The following is a 22,394-nucleotide window of genomic DNA, read 5'->3' as shown; positions in this document are numbered from 1 at the left end:
GTTTCGACCGTGTTCGACCGAAAAAAATGTGCTCGACTGTGCTCGACGCAAGCAAGATAAGTTTTGACCAGAAATAATAAAAAAAAATGTTCGTATTTGAAAGAAATTTTTCTTTTTGACTCCGAATTACCGCGTGACAATCGGTATTTTTCGACCGTGCTCGAGGTATGTTTCGATCCTGTTCGAGCGGTGTTTTGAATTTGTGCTCGACCGAAACCCCTGTCTCGACTATTGTTTTTCGGTCGAGCACTGACTTATGCTCGACTTTGAAAGCCGAAACATCGACCCGAGGAATTATATACGGTCAAAATCGAGTGAGAGGATGTTCTCTCCCTGTAGCAGTTTGTGAGAGGATGTTACAACGATAAAGCTTCAATTTTAGCCTATTTTTTAAATTATAATCGAATAATTTTTACGAAGTGATACTAATTCAATACCTTATTCATTTTCTTAGCTTCTCTGACACTGCAGAATGATTTGATGGTTTCTTGAACATCAGGTGCAAAAAGCTCTTTAACTTTGCTACAAATCTGTTTACAGTAACGGCAAACAAAAGACGAGGCAATCAATCAACTAAGAAGGTTAGTTATTCTAACCGGCACAAACAGCCTCCAAATATTATGATCAAACTTTCTCTTTTTGTTTAATAAAAAATAGGAGATAGATAGCCTTCCATTTAATTTGGTCTTCGTTTTGGGAAACAGTTCCGAACAATCTCGAGATGAGGCTGAAATCTGAACTTGACTTGGTGACTTTGGCAACTTTGGTAAGTTTGTTCTCGTATATCTAAAATGTAATTAATTGAAACCTTCTTTTATGGTTAATTTTCGAGATAAAAACGAGCAAAAAGTGCTGCAGCTTCAGAAGAAACAATAAAAAACTTTAGTTGAATGGCGCGCGCTGATGATAAGACGTACAAGTTTTGTTGAAAGCTGTTTTGATTTACCCCTAAATTTTGATTTGATATGTTTTTAACAATTATTGCCGTCTTATCCATGTTTTTGATATTTTAGGTCGTCTGCCTATTTGTACTATCATCGGCAGAGAGTTTCAATTGGTCCGCGTGTTCTCAGTCTTGCGGAGGAGTTTCCACTCGGCAGAAATGCTTGTGAGTAAATAATTCGGTTAATTAAAACATTTTAGGGGAATTTCTCAAGGAAGACCGCACACATGTTAATCGAAAAAATTCCGTTATCAAATAAAGAAAAGTATCCCCGCATCCAGTTTTAAGCGTTATTAAGCGATTATAATATGATTTTTGTACCAGTCTTAAAAAATTGAGAAAAAATTGATTTAAATCAATTAATAATCGATTATAATCTCTCTTTTTGAAATCAAATATAATCAATTATAATACATTATTATCGATCTTAATCGATTATCTTTATCCAACTTTCTAATTTATATGTCTTGCAGAACAAACTCATTATAATCGATTATAATTGTTTATAATCCCTTTTGTTTGCCCATTTTGTCTTCGATTTTCCTCCTGAATTGCTTATATTTTATGCTTTTTGTAGAAGTTGGTTTATGTAAAAAATGAGAAAATGTTTTAACAGTTTTCAAATCAATTCAAATTCATAACGTTTTTTTTTCTTGATTATTGTTGTTTCATGATTCACACTTGAAGTTTTTTTGACCACCAAAATATCAGCACACTGATAGCACACATTAGTTCCATGATTTATATAGAAAAGTTATATTTCACCTACCGCGGGATTCTTTCAACTAGCATGAAGGGATCTCTATGAAACTATTGTTTCGTGGTAAAACTTTGTGTTCAGATGAACCAAAGAATGACAAAACATCTCATTTTTGGATATTTTTGGCGGAAAAAAGGATTATAATCTATTATAATAGATTATAATTGATTATCAGAGATTTTCGAAATAATTATAATAATTTATAATTGATTATAATTTATTGTAATATCACGAGAAATGTTGTCATTTTAATGGATTATAAATCGTTTTAACATCTAAATTTGGCGCTTATAATTAATTATAATTTTGATGAAAGTTTAGTTATAATTGTAATATAATCGATCGTTCATTTTCTCTTTTTTTGAGTGCGGGTCAGCTAAAAAGTTACAAAGAATAAATTTTAAAGAATTTTTAAAAAATGATACGAAGAAAAGCTTCGCGTATTTGTTTTTTTTTATTATGATATGAAACCGTTATTTTAGGCATTTTTTAACCGTTATTTTAAAAAAGTCAAATATAATCGATTAATTTGTTTTATAAGCTTATTCTTTGTCAATTAAAAAATTCATTTTAGTCGGTTGTAATCAATCATTATTGATAATATAGTTTTTTTCTCTAAAAATTGTCTAAAATTACAAACTCAGTGCAGTCTTTTCAAAAATTAACAAGTGGTTTTGGCTTACCATACGTTTTCCTAGTAAAGTGCAAAAATTAGACTTACTTTAGGTTGAAACACTGATATTTTGTTGAAGACTTTTCCTGTCACAATTTTTTTGATACATTTTTCTAGTTTTTCAAATTTAGTTGACCCTTTTTACACCCTCCCTTGTCCAATTTACGTCCCGCCTTTTCCTTTTGGGCCACTCCTATTTTTATTGTCTCCCTTAAAGCCAACCCCCTTGTCTCTCTTAACGGGATTGTAAAAGTAGGGGGCCGATGTCGAACGTTGAGGGATGAACAAGTTTGATCGGTTTCTAGGTTGAGTAAAACAAAAATAAGTGCAAAATACATCAAAGATCAGTAAGAAACAGTTTTGTGCCGAAATTTTTTTTTTAATTTCCTAAACAATGAAATTAGGGTTGCCGAAAATTAGAAAAAGGGTGAGTTAGCCTTTTCAAATGACTCTTTCGCTACTTTCGCAATTTTGAAGATTGTTCACTTTCACAGTGGCAAATTTTTTTGGACAAAACTGATCAATCTAGAGACTGACTGGTTTTATGTATTTAGAATGGTGAATGGCGAGACAGTGTGTGACGATGAGATTAAGGCCTGCAATCACCAACCCTGTGTCGGCCCTTCTCTCTGGACTCAAATGTGTGAACAAAAATCCCGATCATTCAAACCTCTCATTCCCGGTCAGTAGTTTTATTTTTTAGGCAAATCGATATAAGTTTTAATACTGTAGAGTGTCAGTCGCTCTTCATATAAGCTCACTCCTCAAATTAAGTATTTTTTTGCGCCAGAGGTGCATTCAGAAAACTTTTAGGGTCGGTCAGCCAAAAATGGATGTCTCAAAATAGTACAACGGGGGACCCTTTGAGTCGGCAGGGGGTCGAATCCCTAAGAAAGGGAGGTCGTCGTCCGCCCCCCCCCCCCTAAATCCGCTGGTGTCGCTAACCATGTTTTTTTCAAAAAAATATCCTTACATAAGGTAACTACAATAATACTATGTCAATTTATTTCCTGTTATATCAAGTTGCGTTGTCTTTAATGAACAATCAAAATCTGTAGTGTTTTCATTTTGTTCTAATAAATAGTGTATTCGATTTTGTTTAGAGGCGGAGTCGTGCCGTCTGTCGTGTTTCTCGGACGCGGGCGTCTACCGGGTCTACAACGAAACCTTCCTCCCCGATGGAACCGAGTGTTCAATCAACTCCATTTGCGTACAGGGCATTTGCAAGGTAATGTTTTCGGAGATTCAAAACGTGCCATATAAAACTAAGAAATAGTGATACTGTAGCACAGTTCTCAGAGGATCTTTAAAAACGATATTATACGAGTTAATTTTTAATATGTATCAGTCCTTCTTAGCCCTTTTTGCCGAAATTTTCCTAAAGTTCCCCATTGGTACCAATTAAAGACATCCATTTTCGGTCGACCAAGTTCGAAAGGTGCCTTTATCGCCAATATATACTAATTTGACTTTTTGGTTGAAAATTTTGCTGGAAAACGGTTTTTTTTTTTCAAATAAATGCCTGCGGCGCACAGATTGCGGCAAAATATGATAATTTTAAGACTTCAGCAGAGCAGAGAAAATTTTGAAATGGCTCTGGCCTAATATAAGTCGCCAATTTTTTCAAAGACCGCATCTCGTCGAAAATTTCTGCGCCCTCTGGTCATGCAGGTGCGAAGCCAAAGTTGATTGGCATCAGGTTTTTAGTTTATTAATTTAAGCCGAAGTGCGAGTCCGAAATATAATAAATATAAGAGCTCTGGCTTTTTTCAGAGAGTGGGCTGCGATGGAATAGTGAGGTCTGAGAAGAGATTTGACAAGTGCGGGGTTTGTGGGGGCGAAGGATCCACATGTACGAGAGAGGCGGGAGGCGTCCAGGTTCAAATCACAAATAAAGGTAGACATTCATTCAACTTCTAATTTGTGGTAAGAATTTTCTTCTCATTATGTTTTTTCTTCTTCGAATAATTCAAACTTACTTTGGTTTGCATACGTGGCATGGCATGGCTTGAACCGCAGATTAGCTTCAATTAATCATTTCTCAATCGAAAAGAAGAAGTATACTTACATCAAAAACTATTTGGTGATTAAAAATGCCGAAACTAACCGTAATGGGATAGATAGTACTTTTCAGTGCTCCGGATATTGGCGGACCGGTTGATTCAATTCATCCATTAAAGGACTTTAGAGCAAAAAAGTTGCGTTTTTTCAGGAGTGACTTTGGATGTGATAGAAATACCAGCAGGGGCCACATCAGTTGTCGTGACCAAGGACACGGACGGAAACATATTTGGTAAGCTAGCTTCTCTATCCATTATACTGGTAGACTCACTATCAGACAGTTTATAATCAAGCTAATTCGAAAATTGAAGCCCAAATTATTTTAACGTTTTGAATCATTATATTGAGAAAAACCAATGAAAAGTCTTTTTTCCCTTAAAATACAGAAGCTTGCTCCTTTGCTAAAGTTTTTTGAAACTTAATTGTTTAAATTAAATACTTTTGATACAGTTGAACAAAAAACACGTTCACTACTAATTGGAAAACTGGAAATTTTTGCAACGGTGAAATATTGATATTAAGGTTTTTGCCTATATTTGCTGCTAATTCGGTACCCGTCTTGTCGGGCAAAAATCGTGAGGCCATTTTTTACCTAAGGTCTTTTATCTATACTCCCGCTCAGACTCCGAATGAAATTTTTAGTCGTTCGGTTCTCACGATGAAGAATAGAGATCCGGCGTGGTAAGGTTCTGTGCATCTTCATATCAAGATTAAAAATTGTCGACACCTCTACGGTAACATGAATAAAAATTTAGATTTTAGCTAGGGTCATGAAGGTCACCGAGTTGTTTGGCCTTCTAGGCCGAAGAAATGATTTGGCATAAATACTTTTATTATGCGTAAATTGATTTTGAAAAAATAAGTAAACATTTCAGTACATATCCGGATAGATAATACTCCTCAGCCCGCTTAAAGTTAGTTGTAGAGTTCAGTTTTTTCTCCTTAAATTGTTCTCTCTATCCCTCGTTCTCTCTCTTTTCTCTGAGTTTCTTTTTCCTCCTCTTTTTTTGTCGCCGATGAGCTCTCTATTGCCTTTTCTTTCTTCTTTTTCATTTTCTGCCTTTCGTTTCTGTTCCGGAATGTTCATGTGTTCCTTAGTCTTGCCTGTTTTCGACTCTGTAGTAGGTATCTGATTCTTCTTAATGCACTCATATGATGGTCGTTTTTCACAAATGTAAATTACTGATCCAGATTCACTGCCTATGGAGAGATCTATGACGTCATCTAGATTCTTGCACTTTTCTGCCCTCAGTTTTTCAGGAATTTGAGAATTCTTCACTATCCATTTTTTTTACCCTGCCTGTGGTACCATTTCCCCTAACAGTTTTTGTAGTGGCAGTGCCTCCTGGCTCGTCAATAGTTTGGGTCAATTTATTTTCATTTTCGGGCCCTGATGACTGGGATTGCGTTTTATAAATCTTGTCTTCAACGTAAATGATTTCCTCCTCGTTGATTTTCTAGATGAATGCAGTGTTTTCTTGCTGTCCCATGCTTTTTGCGCAGGTTCGAGTTCAACGCTATCTTATCAGGCCATTAATATGATGATTTGGTTGATGAGGATGGGCGCAGATTGAATATATCATTCCTGATATTGGTTTCGGGATTCCTCGAGTTTTTTTTCCATGCTGTCTGGGCTTTGAAGGTCAGCTCTTCACTCTTGCTGTTATATTCTTCTCTGCACTGGAACATTGTGCGCCTTGAGATTTGCGTTGTTGAATCCTTGCGCCAATTGGGTTCTTTGTCAAATTTTTTATTTGCTTCCTTCCTGCGTCCTTGGTGGACCAACAGCTACTAAGTACCAGATGGTCCTTGTTCCTCGAGTAAACCACTTGCTGTGTTCGTCCCCTGTTTGCGTGTTGGCCCTCGGAAGTCTCCAAAAACATCGCGTGTGATGGCAAATCTGGATTTTCGTTGACTGAAAACTGTAACTTTTGTTATGCCGTGCTGTCCCTTAGGGTAAACCTTTGGTTCCTGAAGATGCCGGGTTGGGAACAAATGCAAAGCCAATGTTTTGTAGGAAACCTTAGTTGATTTCTGATCGATTTCAATCAAGAGATGCGTGGTGTATACTTGATGTTTTTGCTCTCCCGAGTTTTTGTGTATTTGTTGAAATTTTGTCGGATCATTACTTTTTCGAGCTGTCCATAAGGATTTGTTTCTGCCCAATTCTCTCATTTTTTGTTTTTTTGTCCGGCATTGCTCATCCTACATTTGTTCTAGTGTTACTGGCGGTCTCTCAAAGTTCTTTCGTAAGACTTTTTCTACACTTTTACATTGTCTCAACTCTGTTGTTTTGATTACTATTTATTGCAACGTTTGACAAAACCTTGTTTGGGCATTCTCCCATGTGCAATTCAAAGAGGAATAATTTTTTATCATGTGGAATGGTACAAAGTGTTTCGATCAGCTAGCAAAGCTAGTTTGTACGGGTTTTTTTTGGATCCGTTTTACCTGCTCTCAGTCTTGTTCTAAATTAATGAAGTAGGTGCTCAATAGAACCTACAGCCCTGTGGTCGTCAACCGACCTAAATTGTTGCGTGATTGTCCTTCCATTTTAGTTGAAACTTTTGATCACAAAGAATTGTGCTTGGTCGCATCCAGTTTCCTAGGTACCCCAATGTACTTCTGCATGACATTTAGTGCCGCGTCTGATGTTGTGTTGTAAGGTTTTTGTTAGTATTTTGAGATATTATCTATAGTTACAAAAATGTGTGTATGTTTGTTTACCTGTAAAGTCAGAGCTCCTGTAAAATCTAATTGACTTTCCATTGGGTTTACTACCTTTTCTAAAGCAAAATGATGTCCTACCTTTATGGCGTTTTCTAGGTTTTTATCTTTTTCTATGAAAACCTCATATTTCTGCCCATTGCTTTTATTGATTGATGAATGTGGAAAAACTAAACGCTGTCTGCTATGGCCAGCGTGGCGTCCGTCTACGGTTCATGGCTGGGTTCGATATACGCTCTCTAAATCTATGTCCCTAAGTTGGGTCGCACAAATGTTTTTTACAATTAGTCAGGGTTAAGCCAACCGCTTTTTGGAGTTCGGCTGGCATATCCGTTATTCCTTAAATGCCCGATTGAAATTGATACTTAAGAGTCGCTTTTCTCCTATCGAGTCAAATTTGCTTTTTCGGGCCTTATTCGTCTTGCATTACCCTGGGAGATTTCAGCGTACGCATATCTGAGATCCAATGATATGAGAAAAAATTGCTCCCTGTCCGAAAAACTGACTGCTTGTGCAACATTGTTATATAATAACCCACTAATTGGCATTATTAGCACTTATTTTAAATTTCATAGTTATATTGGTCTGTTTTGTATCCAGTGCTACTTTCTTCGGTTTGCTCTTTTCTATGGTGATAACTTTTAAGCTATTTATTTGGTTGTCGCGGCTTTTTTTGAGCTTTTTGACTTGTTTTTGATCTATGATCTGCTTGATTTTTGATTTTCAATCTCTCTTGGAGCTAAATTAGGACTCCTTCTCTTTTGTTGTACTGTTTTGTAGTTTTTAAAATTCAGTCCTTACTACGTAGTCTTTCGGTTCCTTGGTACTAGGCTAACGGCTTTGTTTGACCGATTGACAGTATTAATTTTTAGTCGTTTTGTGTATCAGTTTTCAGTGCCATCTGGTAGTTTGGTTCTTATTGTCGTTTTTTAATGCCAAGGCTCGGTGCGATTCTACTCCCTTTTGCCATGATTGTTATCTTAATTAATTTTTGCTGCAAAGCCGAGTTTACGGAAGTGCTTCTTGCAAAGTGCTTCTTTCCCACTTTTTGGAAGTGACTCTTGCGCACTTTGAACAAAAACTGATTTTGGCTGTTCAAACTTAAAGATGTCCTCGCCCAAATTGATCACCTCTTTTGTAGCACTGTTTGTTCTGATGTGGGTTTTTCAGCTCAGCTGTTCATTGCTCACCTTTAAGACTTCGTGTTTGAAATGAGCAAATTTTTGTTCAGTATTTTTGCGGAGCATTCTACAAGAGCTGGTGTAATGAAAAAATAAATTTAATCATTTGACTAGAGATCAGCATAATCTTTCATTTAAAATTTTTTCTTCGCTTGTTTTATTAGAACCCAATTCTTTGAAGTTTGTTAAATGAGTTTTGAACAGCATCTAATTTAGGTTAGAAAGCGTAATTACTTTATTTAAAGCTCATCTATTCACCTGCTAAAAAACGAGCTGGCTTTGTTTTTTGTTTCGAGCTGGCTGTGTTTTTCCATAAATTTCTTTGCAGAGCCCGAATAGGTTTCACCCGCCCCTTTTTGTACAAGGTCAAACAAAGTGGTATATTAATCAGAAAAGAATGATTCTTGGCCAATCGACCCTTTTCAGTCCGCTAAAATATCGAATAATTTTTTCACGTTTAATTCAAACATTAGAATTGATTTTTTTTTCAAAACATTTGTCCAAAAATAGAGTTTTTGTCGCAATTAATGAAAAATTGTTGCCTACCATTTTTCAAATCGTGTTGGTAATGTTGACAATAAGAACACTATTTAATATTCTCAATGAAGCAATGGATTAATAGAAAACAAAATTCGTGAAAACACAGTGAGAAAAAGCAGTTTTTTTGACGTATACGTTTAGTTCAAACTTTTTTTGCGTATTTCGCGTTTTAGGTCGTCAAATTTGAAAAACTTAATGAACGTATTTGGTTTTTCTTGCTTGTTTTTGAATTACGTTCATAAAACTGAAGTTCAAGTGATACAACTTAGCTCAGATAACGTCCGTTGCTCATCTAAATTTAGACATTGTTTGCAATATTTTCAATAAAGCAATAAGTCGAGTACGTCGAAAACAAAATCTGCAGAAAAAATCGCGAAAAAAGCAACACTGAATCAACTAGTTCTGCCATTCTGCAAAACAAGTCTGCCGTTTTGTGTAAACAAGATTGCTCATATCAGAATCAAAGTGCTCCAATTCATTTTTAAAAAGAGTGTGCCTTTCATAAAAAACGCCCGCTCTCCATGCTTTTCTTTGCCATTGCCCCAAAAAATGCAAATTGTGTAGGCAGTTACTGAACCAGTTTGAAGCGTACGCACGGTTTCTAGAAAATTCAAAAAAAGTTGTGTTATGTTATTATGGGGATTTATGCCTCTTAATAGACATCCAAGCAAACTATTACAACTGAATGACTAAAAAAAGTTCGCATTAAAAAGTTCAATTTCAAGACATCAATATCTTTAATGTTGTGCAAAAACTTTGCCAACAAACTGTTGTTTCGATCAAATTTAATTTTCTGGCATTGCTTTATCATCATCATCATCACATGTTATTTTTAGAACCCTTACCATGAATTCAAAATAAAAGGTGCAATTGTGGCAAATTGACTTTTTTTTCAAAATTCGGAACATAAATTATGATATACACTATTGCAAAAAACCACTGACTGATAAATTTGTTCTAGTTTTAGACATTAGCGAAGAAAGTGGGCTCAAAATGACGGAAAATGAAGGCAAAGAGAAACTCACAATTAGAGGACCAATTCAAACTCCTTTGACTGTATCGGTGAGCTCAGGAGGTCTTTTACAATCCAATTAATCAGTGCAAATGATATCAAAAAGATAAAATAGTTGGAAGGTTTTGAAAAAACAGTCGTGGTTTTTTGGCGCAATCTACTCTCAAAAGCGCTCAAAGCTTTTACTGCTTCATTAAAAGCCAGTTCTATGCAAAAACATTGATAACAAAGCGCGATACCAAATCAAGAGTTGTTCGATTCAATTTAGCTGCGTGCTTCGACTGTGGGCAGTGTTCGCGTGGAGTACGAGTTCTACATTCCAAATAAGGAAAGAGGATTTGAGGGGGAGACTTCAGGACGCTCAATAGGAGACAACTCTAGTTCCGATTCAGAGTACGTGTGGGTCACTACTCCGGCTGGTGAATGCACTGTGAGGTGTGGGGGAGGTTAGTTGTAATAGAGAAAAAATCTATTCTGCAAAAAACTTGGAAGCGTTAAAAAACAAACAAATTCAAATTTTCGAAAAAAAAAACAGTCTCAATTAAAAAACTAAACTGATAAAGCTAATGGAAAAAAAGCGTAAATTACTTTGTGCAGAAAAAAAATGCTATTAAAATTGACCGCAAAATATCATAGTTTCTTTGCTGTTGATGTTTTCACTAATCGTTTATTGTCTGGGAATCAGGTTTGCACTTAAATTTCAGTTTTACAATTTTTTCAGTCATTTTATCATTCTGCAAAATAGTCATTTTATCAAGTTGGTATTTTTTCTTTGCACGATGTTGCATTATTTTAAAAATTGGGCGCTTTCTATGAGCTTTCATTTAGAAGGATACGCACAGAAGCAAGCATTGCAAAAGTGAAATTTAAACACTGAGTTCTCTTCAGGAATTCAGAATCTGTTGGTGTCATGTGCGAAGAAACCAGATGGTCTGGAATACACAGATGAGCACTGCGACGGTCAGCCCAAGCCCAGTCACCAGAGAGTCTGCAACACCCACCCCTGCAAGGCCAGGTAATCACTCCATACCAAGCACCCCCCCCCCCTCCCCACGCACAAGAGGGGATAACAGTATGTTTTTTTTTAAAACAAAGTGTCAACAGTTTGAGAAGTTTTTTAATGAGCAAAAATAGACATAACTTGTGATTATTTTGATAATGTTTTTATGAGTTCCCTGACGCATATGCGCTTTATACTTGACAAGATTTAGATGAAATGGCAATTTTTCAGTTTTAATTCAAAATAGGTACAAAATGTATAATGAGTGTGCATCTGTTTTAATATACATATTCGGTGGTCATTATTGAGTTCATGTTTTGGTTCAACTGACTCGACATTTTATTGAGATTTTCAGCTGCTCGGTTAACTTTATTCAGCGCCAAAACTAACTTGTCGTTACTTCGTCGTCCACTTCTGCTTCGGTTCTCGGCACCTATACTTTGTCGGTCTTCGTAGCCAATCAGATAGTCTGAATAGTCAAAGCTGTTTCCGGACTTTTCGTAAAATCGAATCGGCTGCAGTTTATGATCTTTCATTCGTTTTGAAAAACTCTCTTCAATTTTTGCTTTTTCTTGAAAATTAGGTTTTTCAGCATACTGTCGTTCATACAGTGGTTTGCGATGAACCACACGTGGAGTGACTGGTGCAGCTTTTTGATTGGTCGACAATCCTTGATTCTGATTGGTTGAATATGCCAGATTATGATTGGTCGGTGCAAGATAAGTATAAAGAGGGAAATACGTGTAAGGTGCTGGGTTTATGCTGTTGGGAATTGCGTAGGGGTAAGAGTTTGCTGGCACTGTATACACAATAGGAGTCGGATGAGTAACGTAAACTGGTTGTCGTGTTGTCGGAACAGCCGAAACACTTCGTGGTTTCTTCTGTTTATAACGGTCCTTCGAAATGAGATAAAATTCTCCTGCCGATGGCCCGTCGGATAAACAGTTACTTCCGGAATCGCTCAAGTAAAAGCCACTATTTTCCATTTTGCTGTAGTAGCTTGGCCTGTTTTTGTACTTATGCATGATGTGTTCCGTCTCTGAAAGATCTCTTGAAAGTTTTGGATCTTTTTTGGTCGCCTGGTAGCTGGTAGCAGACATTTGCATTATCTGTTTTTTCAATGTAAATTTAATAAGCTTTTTTGAAGCTTAAATATAAATTGAAGGTTTCAATTCAGACCCGTTGAACGATTTTGATTGATTTTTGCACGCAGTCTCAAATTATATTTGATAGAAATGAATTAAATTTACTTTAAATAAAATGGTACAGAACAGCTCAAACTCTAGTATACACGGTTTTGTTCAGTTTGGTAATTGAAAGTATTATCAAACATCGAAGAACATGTGTAGATTTGGTTTTCTATTGTTTGTTGTTAGTTTCATATATATTTGAACGGATGATGTTTAAAATCAAGTCAGCCGTCACAACGTACTTCGAACTGCGGTTGGTTTTTGAATTCGGTTGGTTATCAGTAGATGGTAATTGTACAACTGTTTTCTACAATAGTTATCCTACCAAAAAATGAAAAACAGTACAAAATAATTTTCGATTGTTTCGTAGTTTTTAAAAAATTTTGGTTGGAACCAAGAATTAATTTTTTACAGATTTCAGTCATAACATCTTAGATAAGATGAAATTTGAATAAGCCACCACTGTCCTTTTGATCGTCGTCGATTAAATACAGTTTTGAAAATTCTATTATAATGATACACCTGATTTCTACAAGTTTTTTGAGCCATAATTTTTTTTGGTGTGATAAAAGAATCTGACGTATAAATATAAATTTGGCATAGTAGACAGCCATTGTAATGTAGGCAAATTGGACAACAATTTTTTGTAGAAAAATGACTAGAAAAACTTTTAAAAAATTTGAAAGAAAAATAATAATTTCAAAATTTTTGCAAAGTTTTTGAATTTTTTTAAGTTTTTGGTTCCCAAGATGATGCTAAAAACTGCTAAAACTAGTTAAAAATTGCTTAAGCTTGCTTAAAATTAAGGTTTAAGGTCTTAAATTAGGCATAATTCAACTGTTGTAAGCCTGCTCGCTTGCTTTATTGGCTCGAATTAAGGCAAAAAATCGAAAATTTCAAACCGGTTTTTCTCGACACTGGGAAGATTTTTTGGAATTTTTCTAACGTGGTTCAAGTTAAGACTGAAAAGGCTCTAATGTGATATATCACTCAACCCAGTGCATTTTTTGTTGTGCATCCTGATTTTGCGTGGAAAAAAAAACTGAAACACCCGAATACAAAGTTCTTCCCCATTTTTCAAATGGGCGGAACAATAACGGACCATTTTGTTTGAATTTGAGTGTCTAATTAGCCAATCAGTTTCAACCTTATTAACTTGATTTCGAAAATATAAAAATACTGATTTTGGGCCATTTAGTGCAATAGCTTCCCTCAATATAGAGGGACTGAATGATGGAAAATTATTCTCAGTTATTTTCGGCCAACCAGAATTGAGTATTCAAAAGCCTCAATCAAATCACAAAAATCTCAAGCGAAAAAATACGGGCCAATAAGATTATTTTTGACGGATTAGAAAATACGCAGATTACAGATACATGAATTTTTAAACATTGACAGATCACAGAAAGATTGCAAAAATTATATATTTTTTACAGACACCAATTTAAAAAATGAAAAAGGAAACACCGAATTTCTTGTATCGGCACAGACTGTGCATGCTTTATTTCATTTCTGGCAATTTTTGACTTCGGTTCAGTGCAAAAATCATTCAGCGAATAGGAACTTCGATTGATTCTTTGTTGGAGCTTTTCTACCAATCGTTCCCTCCATAATGAGAATAGCCCCCGTTTAGTGCATAAGACCTAAAAAAGAAGACAATAAGCAATGCTTTGATAATGATAGGGGTCACAACAATCACAAAAGACATAAGCGTTTTGCTCATGACAGAAGGGCTGAATTAACATCAACCAAAATTATCAACCAATCTACGTGCTCCAAAATGACAAACCTCGCTGATTTTCCAGCTCAAACTGCAATATTTATTAGTATTTTAAGTCCAAAAGCTATCACACCCAAAACGCAAAAGCAGATGGTCTTGATATAAATATAGGTGGGTGGCGACGGAGTGGAGTGAGTGTATTGACAATTGTGAGGATGGGGAGAGGGCGAGGAATGTCTACTGCGAACAGGAGAGTCCCAACATGTTCGACCCCCTCTCACAGAACATCATAGTCAGTATTACATAGTCATCTTCATCTATATGAACCACATACAGTAGCGTATGAAAACTCGACAACTCCCTCGCTGCCAAAAGGGATCGCAAAAAAGGTCGACAAACACCACTCCTCCCAAAAATCCTTGACCAGGGCCTGCTAACATATCTAGAGGACAAAAGGAAATATGTTACTGACTAAACAGTTTCTGACTAAACAATTAGTGTGTTTGAGAATATAAAAACTTGGCAAAAACCTTTTTCGGAAACGAAAGCACCACTCTACAACTTACTTTCGTAGAACCAAAAGTAAAATTTTTTGCATTGTCTGAAAAAGGATATAACTGCGTTTCAAAAATAGTCCCATTCAATTTTTTTTCAAGCTGATCAGGTTCTCTGAGCTATCAAATTATTCTTTTCTCATCATCACCTGTTTTTTTTAGGTTCCTGATGAGGAGTGTCTGTTATCGGATGGGCCGAAGCCCTCCTCGACTGAGTTGTGCTCTGGGGTGAACTGTCCCGCCCGGTGGAAAGTCACTCACTGGTCAACTGTGAGTTCATGATACATTCGTTTTATTTAATTATCAGACATATGAGTTGACAATCGACCGCAAGCAACATTTCACGGCATGGCAAAAAATAAAAAGTTTTCGAAAAGCGATTCACCGTTTAATTTAGAGTTGTTCACAAAAACTTGGCTATCACAAAAACGAATCGTCTTATCTATGCCTTAGCGGCCGACAGATTCGGTCAAGATCGAATAAATTTGTAAAAGTTCTGGCAATTTACTTTGAGGCTGACCTGCTCATTTTCAGTGCGATGCTGACTGTTTCCAAACACGTGAACTAGAGTGTGTTCAAAATGGAAATAGAGTGGAGAATGTAATGTGTAGTGCAGAGTTGCTGCCTGAACTAGTTCAGAAGTGTGTCAAGTGTGAACCAATAGCAGAGAATGAAATTAGGAGAGATGGAAATGATGGAGAAAATGATGAAATTATAGTTTACAAGTGGACTGCTGGTCAGTGGTCAGAGGTGAGACAATATAACATTGATCAAGACCATGATTTTGACCATGATCATACACATGATTATGACCAAATCCATAAGCATGAGAAAGAAATCGACCAAAACTAGTGAGATTAGTTTTTAGTATCGACAGTGGTCGATAAAAATTGGAACTTGAGAATCTCTAAATTGTTTGTCTGCCTGAAAGTATTTACCGGTGACCTGAAAAGCGGCGTTGGAAAAACTGTCCGATCCACCAAGATAGAAAGCGTCTGCTATAAAACATGAAATAATTTCAAACTAGATTGGTTATATACTGAATCACAATCAATTTTTAAAAAATACAAACACTGCAGAGTAGTGAAGAACGCTGAGGCATTTTTAAAATCAAAAAATAAAGTGCCGATGAAAAACAAATGTATTTCTAATAATGTTACCTAATTAATCTGTCAGTGTTCGTCGGATTGTGGGGAGGGAATGCGTAGCCGGGAGGTCTCTTGTCAAAGTTCTTCTTCCCCCTCTTCTTCTGGGATGAGAGTGACTGATGGTTCTTTGTGCGACCCGAAGACCAAGCCCCCCTCCCTTGACACATGCTACTCCAAGACAGGCTGCAATGCCATCTGGTTCGCATCCCCATGGGAAGAGGTAAATTGATCAATTGGATTACTTACAAACATAGTCATTGTGGAAGAAAAATGCTGCCATTAGGTAGTTAATGAACAAAATATTTGTAAAATTAAGAAAAATTTTGGTAAAATTATCAAATGTTTTCGAAATATTTTTGCGAAGCCATGAAAAACGTCGTTTTGAAACAGTTTTTCATTTAGCAGCTGCCCTTTTGAACCTGTTGTATTTTATAGGTTCTTGCTTTTGTGTTAATTTTTTGGAATGGATAAATAAAATATGACATTTTTAAGAGCTGTTTTCATTTTTTCAATCAAAAAAAGTTGTCCCCCGCTCACAAACTCTAATTCTTTAATTTGTCTTTAAGGTTCAATTGAGTATTTTTGAGTTGTTTGTTGTCCCTCAATAGTGTTCTGTGGTGTGTGGGTGGGGCATCCAGAAGCGACAAGTGAAGTGTGTGCTGGAGAGTAACCGAAGCAAAGAGGCGGAGGAAGGGGAGACGGAGTGCAACAGACAGACCAAGCCACAGGCTCACAAGAGCTGCTTCCTCAACTGCAACACCCAATGGACTCATTCCAACTGGTCCAAAGTGAGTGGCGAGAGAAGGCTATTTTTATTAACTATCCCCGTATTGCAGTAGGGGGATATTCGCACTAGTTACCATATGTGGGGGGGATGCCAAAACAGTGAAAAAGAAGCAGAGTTATTTTGGAAACTTTTTGCATGAGATGCAAGAAATCTTGATTGCGAGGAATGCGATAACTTCTCTTAAAACCCTTTTAACTATCCCGGAAAATCTGAATCATCAAGAAAAATAAGGAACCTGTAGGTTTAGCTTTCCAAATCAGTGATTTTGGGAATGCTAACTGTGCAAGAATCTCAATGCAAGATTTGAACTGTGAAAGTTATTCAATGCAAGATTTGAACTGTGAAAGTTACTCAATGCAAGATTTGAACTGTAAAACAAAAATTTCACAAACGAATAAAAAATCAAGTTTTGAGTAACTTTTACAATGTTCAAATGTCCTTGCATTGAAATTCGAAGTATCACAAAAAAATTGTTTTTTTTTCAGCCCTAGTTGACCAGGATGGGATATCTGGAAGATCTTGCCTGATTCTTGCATACATGATATATGATATATCTTGTAAAATCTCCTATGTGTTTGGCTCTATTGAAAGATATATTATATATATAATATAAAATGGATTTGAAAAATAGGATACAGTGTTGCGAAATTTAATTGCAAGCATTGTAATGAATGAAATTCTGATCACAAAACAGTGTTGTAAAATTTAGTTGCGAGCATTGCAAAAATCCTAACCAAAATTGAATGATTTATTTGAACTGTATTCTTGAAGTAAAATGAGGAATTTTTTGAGGATTTAGAAGGAAATGTGGGTCTTATGCACAAAACGGCCCAAAATCAAAACTTTTATATCATGAGTTAAAACTTATGCAGTCGAATTTGACTGGCTGATATTAGCCATTTTCAAATTCAAGCAATATGTTCAGGCAATTCAATCAAAACTTGCAGCAGATAAAAATATTAGCCGAAATTACCAAAATGTCAAACTTTGTCTAATTTTTTTTCAAGTAACCTGGGTAATTTTGCTCGGATCGAGAAAACTTCGTAAAATGACTTCAGCAGAATTAAAGTTTTATAATTTTGTTCATTTCGGCCAATAATTTTATCTGCTTGCAATTTTAATCTGAATGGCCAATCAAATTCAACCATATTATTTAGAGTTCAAGAAAGAGGTAGAAACATTGATTTTGGGCCATTTAGTGCATAAGACCCGGAAATGTCATAGAGGTTTTTTGTTTTTATTTTATTTTCTAATAATTGTTTAGTACTTTTTTCCATAATGTACTTGTACTTATTGTCTTGTACTTTCCAAGAATTGTCTTGCAACAAAAAATTTTCTTTAAGATTTGTACCAATTTAGTTTGAATCAGTTCTTTTTTATTCGAATTAGCTTGTATCAAGTGTTTATCCTTATGTGCAATTTCGACATACTTAATTTTTCATTCTTCAAAAATTTGGTTTTTTCCAATTAACTACAGACAACATGAGTACAGAAATAAGAATTTTTCCTTTAGAAGTTGAACCAATTTTCTCTGAATCAGTTCCCTATTCAAAGCGGAAAACATCTGAAGATTGGTCTTAACCAAAAGTTTTGATTTTTTTTTGAGTAAAAATGACCTTTTTTTAGCTATCAACCAAAAATACATTCTCTTAAAAAAACTTTTGGAAATTTTGTTGTTCAAGAACTTTATTGGACTATGTAAGAGGGTTCTTTTGGTGTAAGTTTTTCATCAATTAGTTCGTTATTTTCAGCGTAAGTTCTCGATTAATTAAAAAAGCCAAAATGACCCTTTTTGCAGGGAAAATTTTTTGTTGAAAATTTCTTTAAAAAAATTGCCTCACATTAACTCTGGTGAAATTGTATGCAACTATGATTTCTTTACGATAATTTTTGTCTAAATGTCACGCCATTTGAGAAATACGCTTTTGAAATTTTAATTTTTGTTCAATTTGTCCGGATAGTTTTAAATCTTTTGAGATTCCTTCAGAACGTTCTGTTTTCATTAACTACCTGAACTAAATTACTTGATTTCCTCTAGTTTTTTAAGGAATTTAATAACGAGAAAAATAGTTTGCATTAACGGTAGGTATTGAAACCAATGAGTTTCAAATTTAATCGATGTTTGTTGTAATTTACATACAATTACAACAACAAGAGTCATTAGAATTGAGTCTTCATCATCTTCCTTGAATGTTCTGAATTGCAATATTCGTAATTAGTTGAAAATTTCTTCTCCGCTTTTTTTCCATAGATTCCATGTATGAAGCTGTATGATAATGATAAGAGTTTTTAGTCTACGGAGATCAATCACGGGAACAGCGTGAAACTTATGAATGTCTGTACTCAAAGTCGCCACAAGACCTGTGTTTTCTAAATGTGTATTGTTTTAATTTTAAAATTTAACTTCAATATTCAATATTTTGATACGGAAAATTTATTTGCAAACACAAAGTTTCATTAAACTTTATTAACTTTTCTTGCACTAGATTTTCCGGATGGATTTTATTTTAGTGCTCGTCCAAGTGTGGCCAAGGGTCCCAGAAGCGGGAAGTCATGTGTAAGATGGAGGATGGGACCCTGATCAATGACAGACACTGTGAAAAACAACTGAGGCCCCCCTCCAACAGAACATGCAACCTCGCCCCCTGCTCACCCAACCAACTAACCCCGCCTGGTAGATTGATCAGCATATCAGACTACTTATTAAAAAAAAATCGACAATGTTACTACAGTGCTGATTTAAATTATCCGGACAAAACAAACAAAACTTGAATTTTCAAACGCGTTTTTCTCAAATTGGGTTAAGATTAGACAAAAAGTGAAGAGGTCAAAAATTGCTTAGAATTTCCCCAGAATTAATATGGTGCAATTTTTTCTCCGAAATTCTTAACAACAATTTTACCCCAAAAATAGGTCATTTTGGCTTTTTTCAATTAATCAAGAATTACGCTGAAACTATTTTGTTAATTGATAAGAAAATTATATCACAGGAAGCCTCTTACGCAGTTCAACAAAGTTTAAGACGGGTTAAATCTCCAAAAGTTTGCACAAATTGTTTAAAATTTGTTTTTAAACAGATATTCTGGATTTTATATAGTAAAAATCACATTTACTGACTATCAAGTAACAACTTTTTCTCTTATACTGGTTTTTGGAGATTTAACTCTTTTTAAACTTTGTTGGGCTATGTAGGACGCTTCTTTTGATATAATTTTCTCATCAATTAACAAAGTAGTTTCAGTGTAATTCTTGATTAATTGAAAAAAGCCAAAATGACCCATTTTTGGGGTAAAATTTTGGTTGAGAGTTTCGGAGAAAAAATTGCACCTCATTAATTTTGATTAAATTCGAAGCAACTTTTGTTCTCTTCACTTTTTGTCTAATCTTAACCCAGTTTGAGAAAAACACGTTTGAAAATTCAAGTTTTGTTTGTTTTGTCCGGATACTTTAAATCAGCACTGTATAACAACCATTTTTTGAACAAGTGAACAATGCCCACCCAATTGACCAATTGAATTTAGGTAGAAGATCGGAGCAAACTTCATTGCGATTGGCTTTACTCTTTAGGGTTGTGATCGTTCACTTGATTAAATTAGGATAATACTGTTCAGATGATCCCAATGCCAACGTATAGAATGAAAATAGATGCTATTGCATGGATTTCGTGAGAAACAAATAAAATTATATACGACCTTAAACCGGAAAGATAGTGATCGAGTTCTTATGATTTTGTCTGATTTAGCCGAATGTGGACTGGCTATGGACTATGGGGACTGCGGACAGAAGGTGTTCCGATACTACTTCGAGCCAATTTCAGCATCATGCGAGGCGAGAACTGATCTGATTCAATTGGATTAAATACATGCAGGGGCGGATCTAGGATTTTCTCGAGGGGGGAGGGCGTGGATTTTCACGAGGGGGTCGACAAAATTAATTTTCCGAGCTCTCCCAAAGCACTTAAAAGACCCTGTATCCGATACTACTTAAAAATGTGAATTTTCTGCGGCGGCTCTTTAAACTTTGTTTGTTTCTAGCGTTATTAACTAGTTCTTAAAGATTATTCCAACCCTACCAAGGCAAAAGAGAATATCGAAAACACTGGAACATTCAATACGTTAACTGGGTATTAGCATTTCCGACCATTGAAAATGGGGAGAAACTTTGTATTTGTGTCTTGTGTGTCTTATTAGTGTGTCTTATTTTTTTCTTTTTTCCGCACAAAACCAGGTATCACAAATAATCATCGGAATGGGCAGAAGGATATATTATCACACTTATGCCCTTTCAGCCGTGATTCAAAAAATTTCAAAAAAATGTCCCAATTTTGAGAAAAATTGGTTTGAAATTTTTGAGATTTATTCTAGCGTTATTTGGAAGTTAACTGTTTTTTTTAGACTTTGAGGAAAAAAATTTAGTTTTACAATAATGAATACTACTTTTGGATGTTTCATTCAGCGCTTGTTATGCAATAAAGTTTTATAGAAAGAAATTCAAAATATTGTGCAAAAAGTTCAAATTAAAACTTTTTATGTTTTTTTTTTGGCTTTTATTCATTTTTTGGAGACAAATGATGTTGATTATGCCTAATTTACCAACTTTCTACATGATCGTATAATTCTCGAATCACACCACCCACTAGCTGATTTGTGTGAATTTAAGCCGTGAAAACTTAGTTTGTATTTAGAGTAATATTTGTATATTAGAGTAATATTTGTATATTAGAGTAAGATTTGTATATTAGATTAAAATTGGTTTTGGAGTTTTTTAGCGCCATTTTGGGAATCAAAACCTTCAAAATTCAAAAAATGCTCTGAAGTTTTATTTAAAAATTTTGCTTACAAAAGGGTTTTCCAATTGGCCTATTTCACTATGAATGTTCCGATCAATTGGCCTAATTCTAAATCGCTCAGATCTTTTTATTACACCATGTAGAAAAAACGAAAGTAATTTGAAAAAAAAAAATACTTTTTTGTACTTTTTAAAAGTCTATGGTCGAAACATTCTGTGCTACTTGCACAGCAACCGGCTATCTTTGTTAACAAATCAAGAATATACCAATTTGTGCAAGAACTTGATTGTTGGGGAAAATTAACAAGAAAAGCCAATTTTTTCTTTGAAAAAATTGTCTAAAACTTTTAACCAAAGAGAATATTACTGGTACTTTAAAGAGAACTACGATGGTTTAAGGCTTTTTTCTTATTCAAGCAGACTTGTTGAATTTGTGTTTCAAGATGTTTTTTTTGTTCATGATACAAAAAAAAAGAAGCAACTAAGTCTTCGGCTGTTTTTTTCTGCAAGATAATCTGGTGCCACAACAAACCGTCGTAAAAAACTGAATAATTTTCCATGTCAAAAGCTGTGCAAGGATTACAAAAACTTACGATCCCAACATTTGAAATCAAAAGAAAATTAAAGAAAAAGTTTTCAAAAAACTTTTTGTAATTTTTGATTGATTTAAAAAAGCCAAATTGACACTTTTTTGAGGCAAAATTTAGTTAAAAATTTGGAAAAAAGCTGCATATTAATTCTGGTGAATTTTTTTTTAAATTTCATTCGCTTTTTATGTTTAGCCTTACCCCAATTTGAGAAAAATTTGTTTGAAATTTCATACTTTGTTAATTTTTTCCTCCGAATGTTTTAAATCAGCCCTCTATTTTTTTCGATTTTTTTTTTCGATTCTTTCAGTGCAATATATCTTTTCGTTTATGCGTGTCATTTAACTGTAAAGGCGACCTCTCACTGTATTCAAAGTCAAATTTCCCCAAAATGTAGGTTTTGGGTTTTGGAAAAGCTGAAAGTTACGGCCATTTTCGTAAAGTCTGAACAAAGGACAAAAAGTTGTCAAAAAAGTCAACATAGTGCTGTGAAAAGTTAAATTGAGAAGCTCAGAAGCTAACTTTCTGTTTTAAAATTCCAACTTGTTAAGCACTTATCAATGATACCAGTTTAATTGTATCATCAGGTGGCGTATGTTTATCTGCAGGTGTTCGTGTACTCTGGCTGTGGCGGTAATCGCAACAACTTCCCCAATCGACTCAAGTGCGAGTCCACATGTGCCCCCACCAAAGACAACGTCATGATGAGTGGTGGGTGCTAAT

The 22,394-nt window shown here is 35.1% G+C and overlaps 1 protein-coding gene across 1 annotated transcript in view; it reads left to right on the top strand.

Moving 5' to 3' along the window:
- The first annotated feature begins 655 nt into the window (after positions 1–655).
- The window catches only part of LOC134839859 (papilin-like), a 32,264-nt gene continuing 10,525 nt past the window's right edge, over positions 656–22,394 (top strand). The window contains exons 1-17 of the mRNA XM_063855486.1: positions 656–766; positions 1,014–1,108; positions 2,931–3,058; positions 3,480–3,604; positions 4,150–4,273; positions 4,589–4,669; positions 9,853–9,947; positions 10,166–10,343; positions 10,786–10,912; positions 13,979–14,099; positions 14,524–14,631; positions 14,896–15,111; positions 15,538–15,729; positions 16,118–16,297; positions 18,808–18,970; positions 20,039–20,124; positions 22,280–22,382. Coding sequence (XP_063711556.1) covers positions 722–766; positions 1,014–1,108; positions 2,931–3,058; positions 3,480–3,604; positions 4,150–4,273; positions 4,589–4,669; positions 9,853–9,947; positions 10,166–10,343; positions 10,786–10,912; positions 13,979–14,099; positions 14,524–14,631; positions 14,896–15,111; positions 15,538–15,729; positions 16,118–16,297; positions 18,808–18,970; positions 20,039–20,124; positions 22,280–22,382 — 2,167 coding nt within the window. The 5' untranslated portion in view covers positions 656–721. The remainder of the gene's footprint in view (positions 767–1,013; positions 1,109–2,930; positions 3,059–3,479; positions 3,605–4,149; positions 4,274–4,588; positions 4,670–9,852; positions 9,948–10,165; positions 10,344–10,785; positions 10,913–13,978; positions 14,100–14,523; positions 14,632–14,895; positions 15,112–15,537; positions 15,730–16,117; positions 16,298–18,807; positions 18,971–20,038; positions 20,125–22,279; positions 22,383–22,394) is intronic.

Source organism: Symsagittifera roscoffensis, chromosome 1 (genome assembly GCF_963678635.1).
Source record: "Symsagittifera roscoffensis chromosome 1, txSymRosc1.1, whole genome shotgun sequence".
NCBI classification, from domain to species: domain Eukaryota; kingdom Metazoa; phylum Xenacoelomorpha; order Acoela; family Convolutidae; genus Symsagittifera; species Symsagittifera roscoffensis.
The sequence above is the reverse complement of the archived record's forward strand: the minus strand, read 5'-3'. Positions and strand labels throughout refer to the sequence as shown.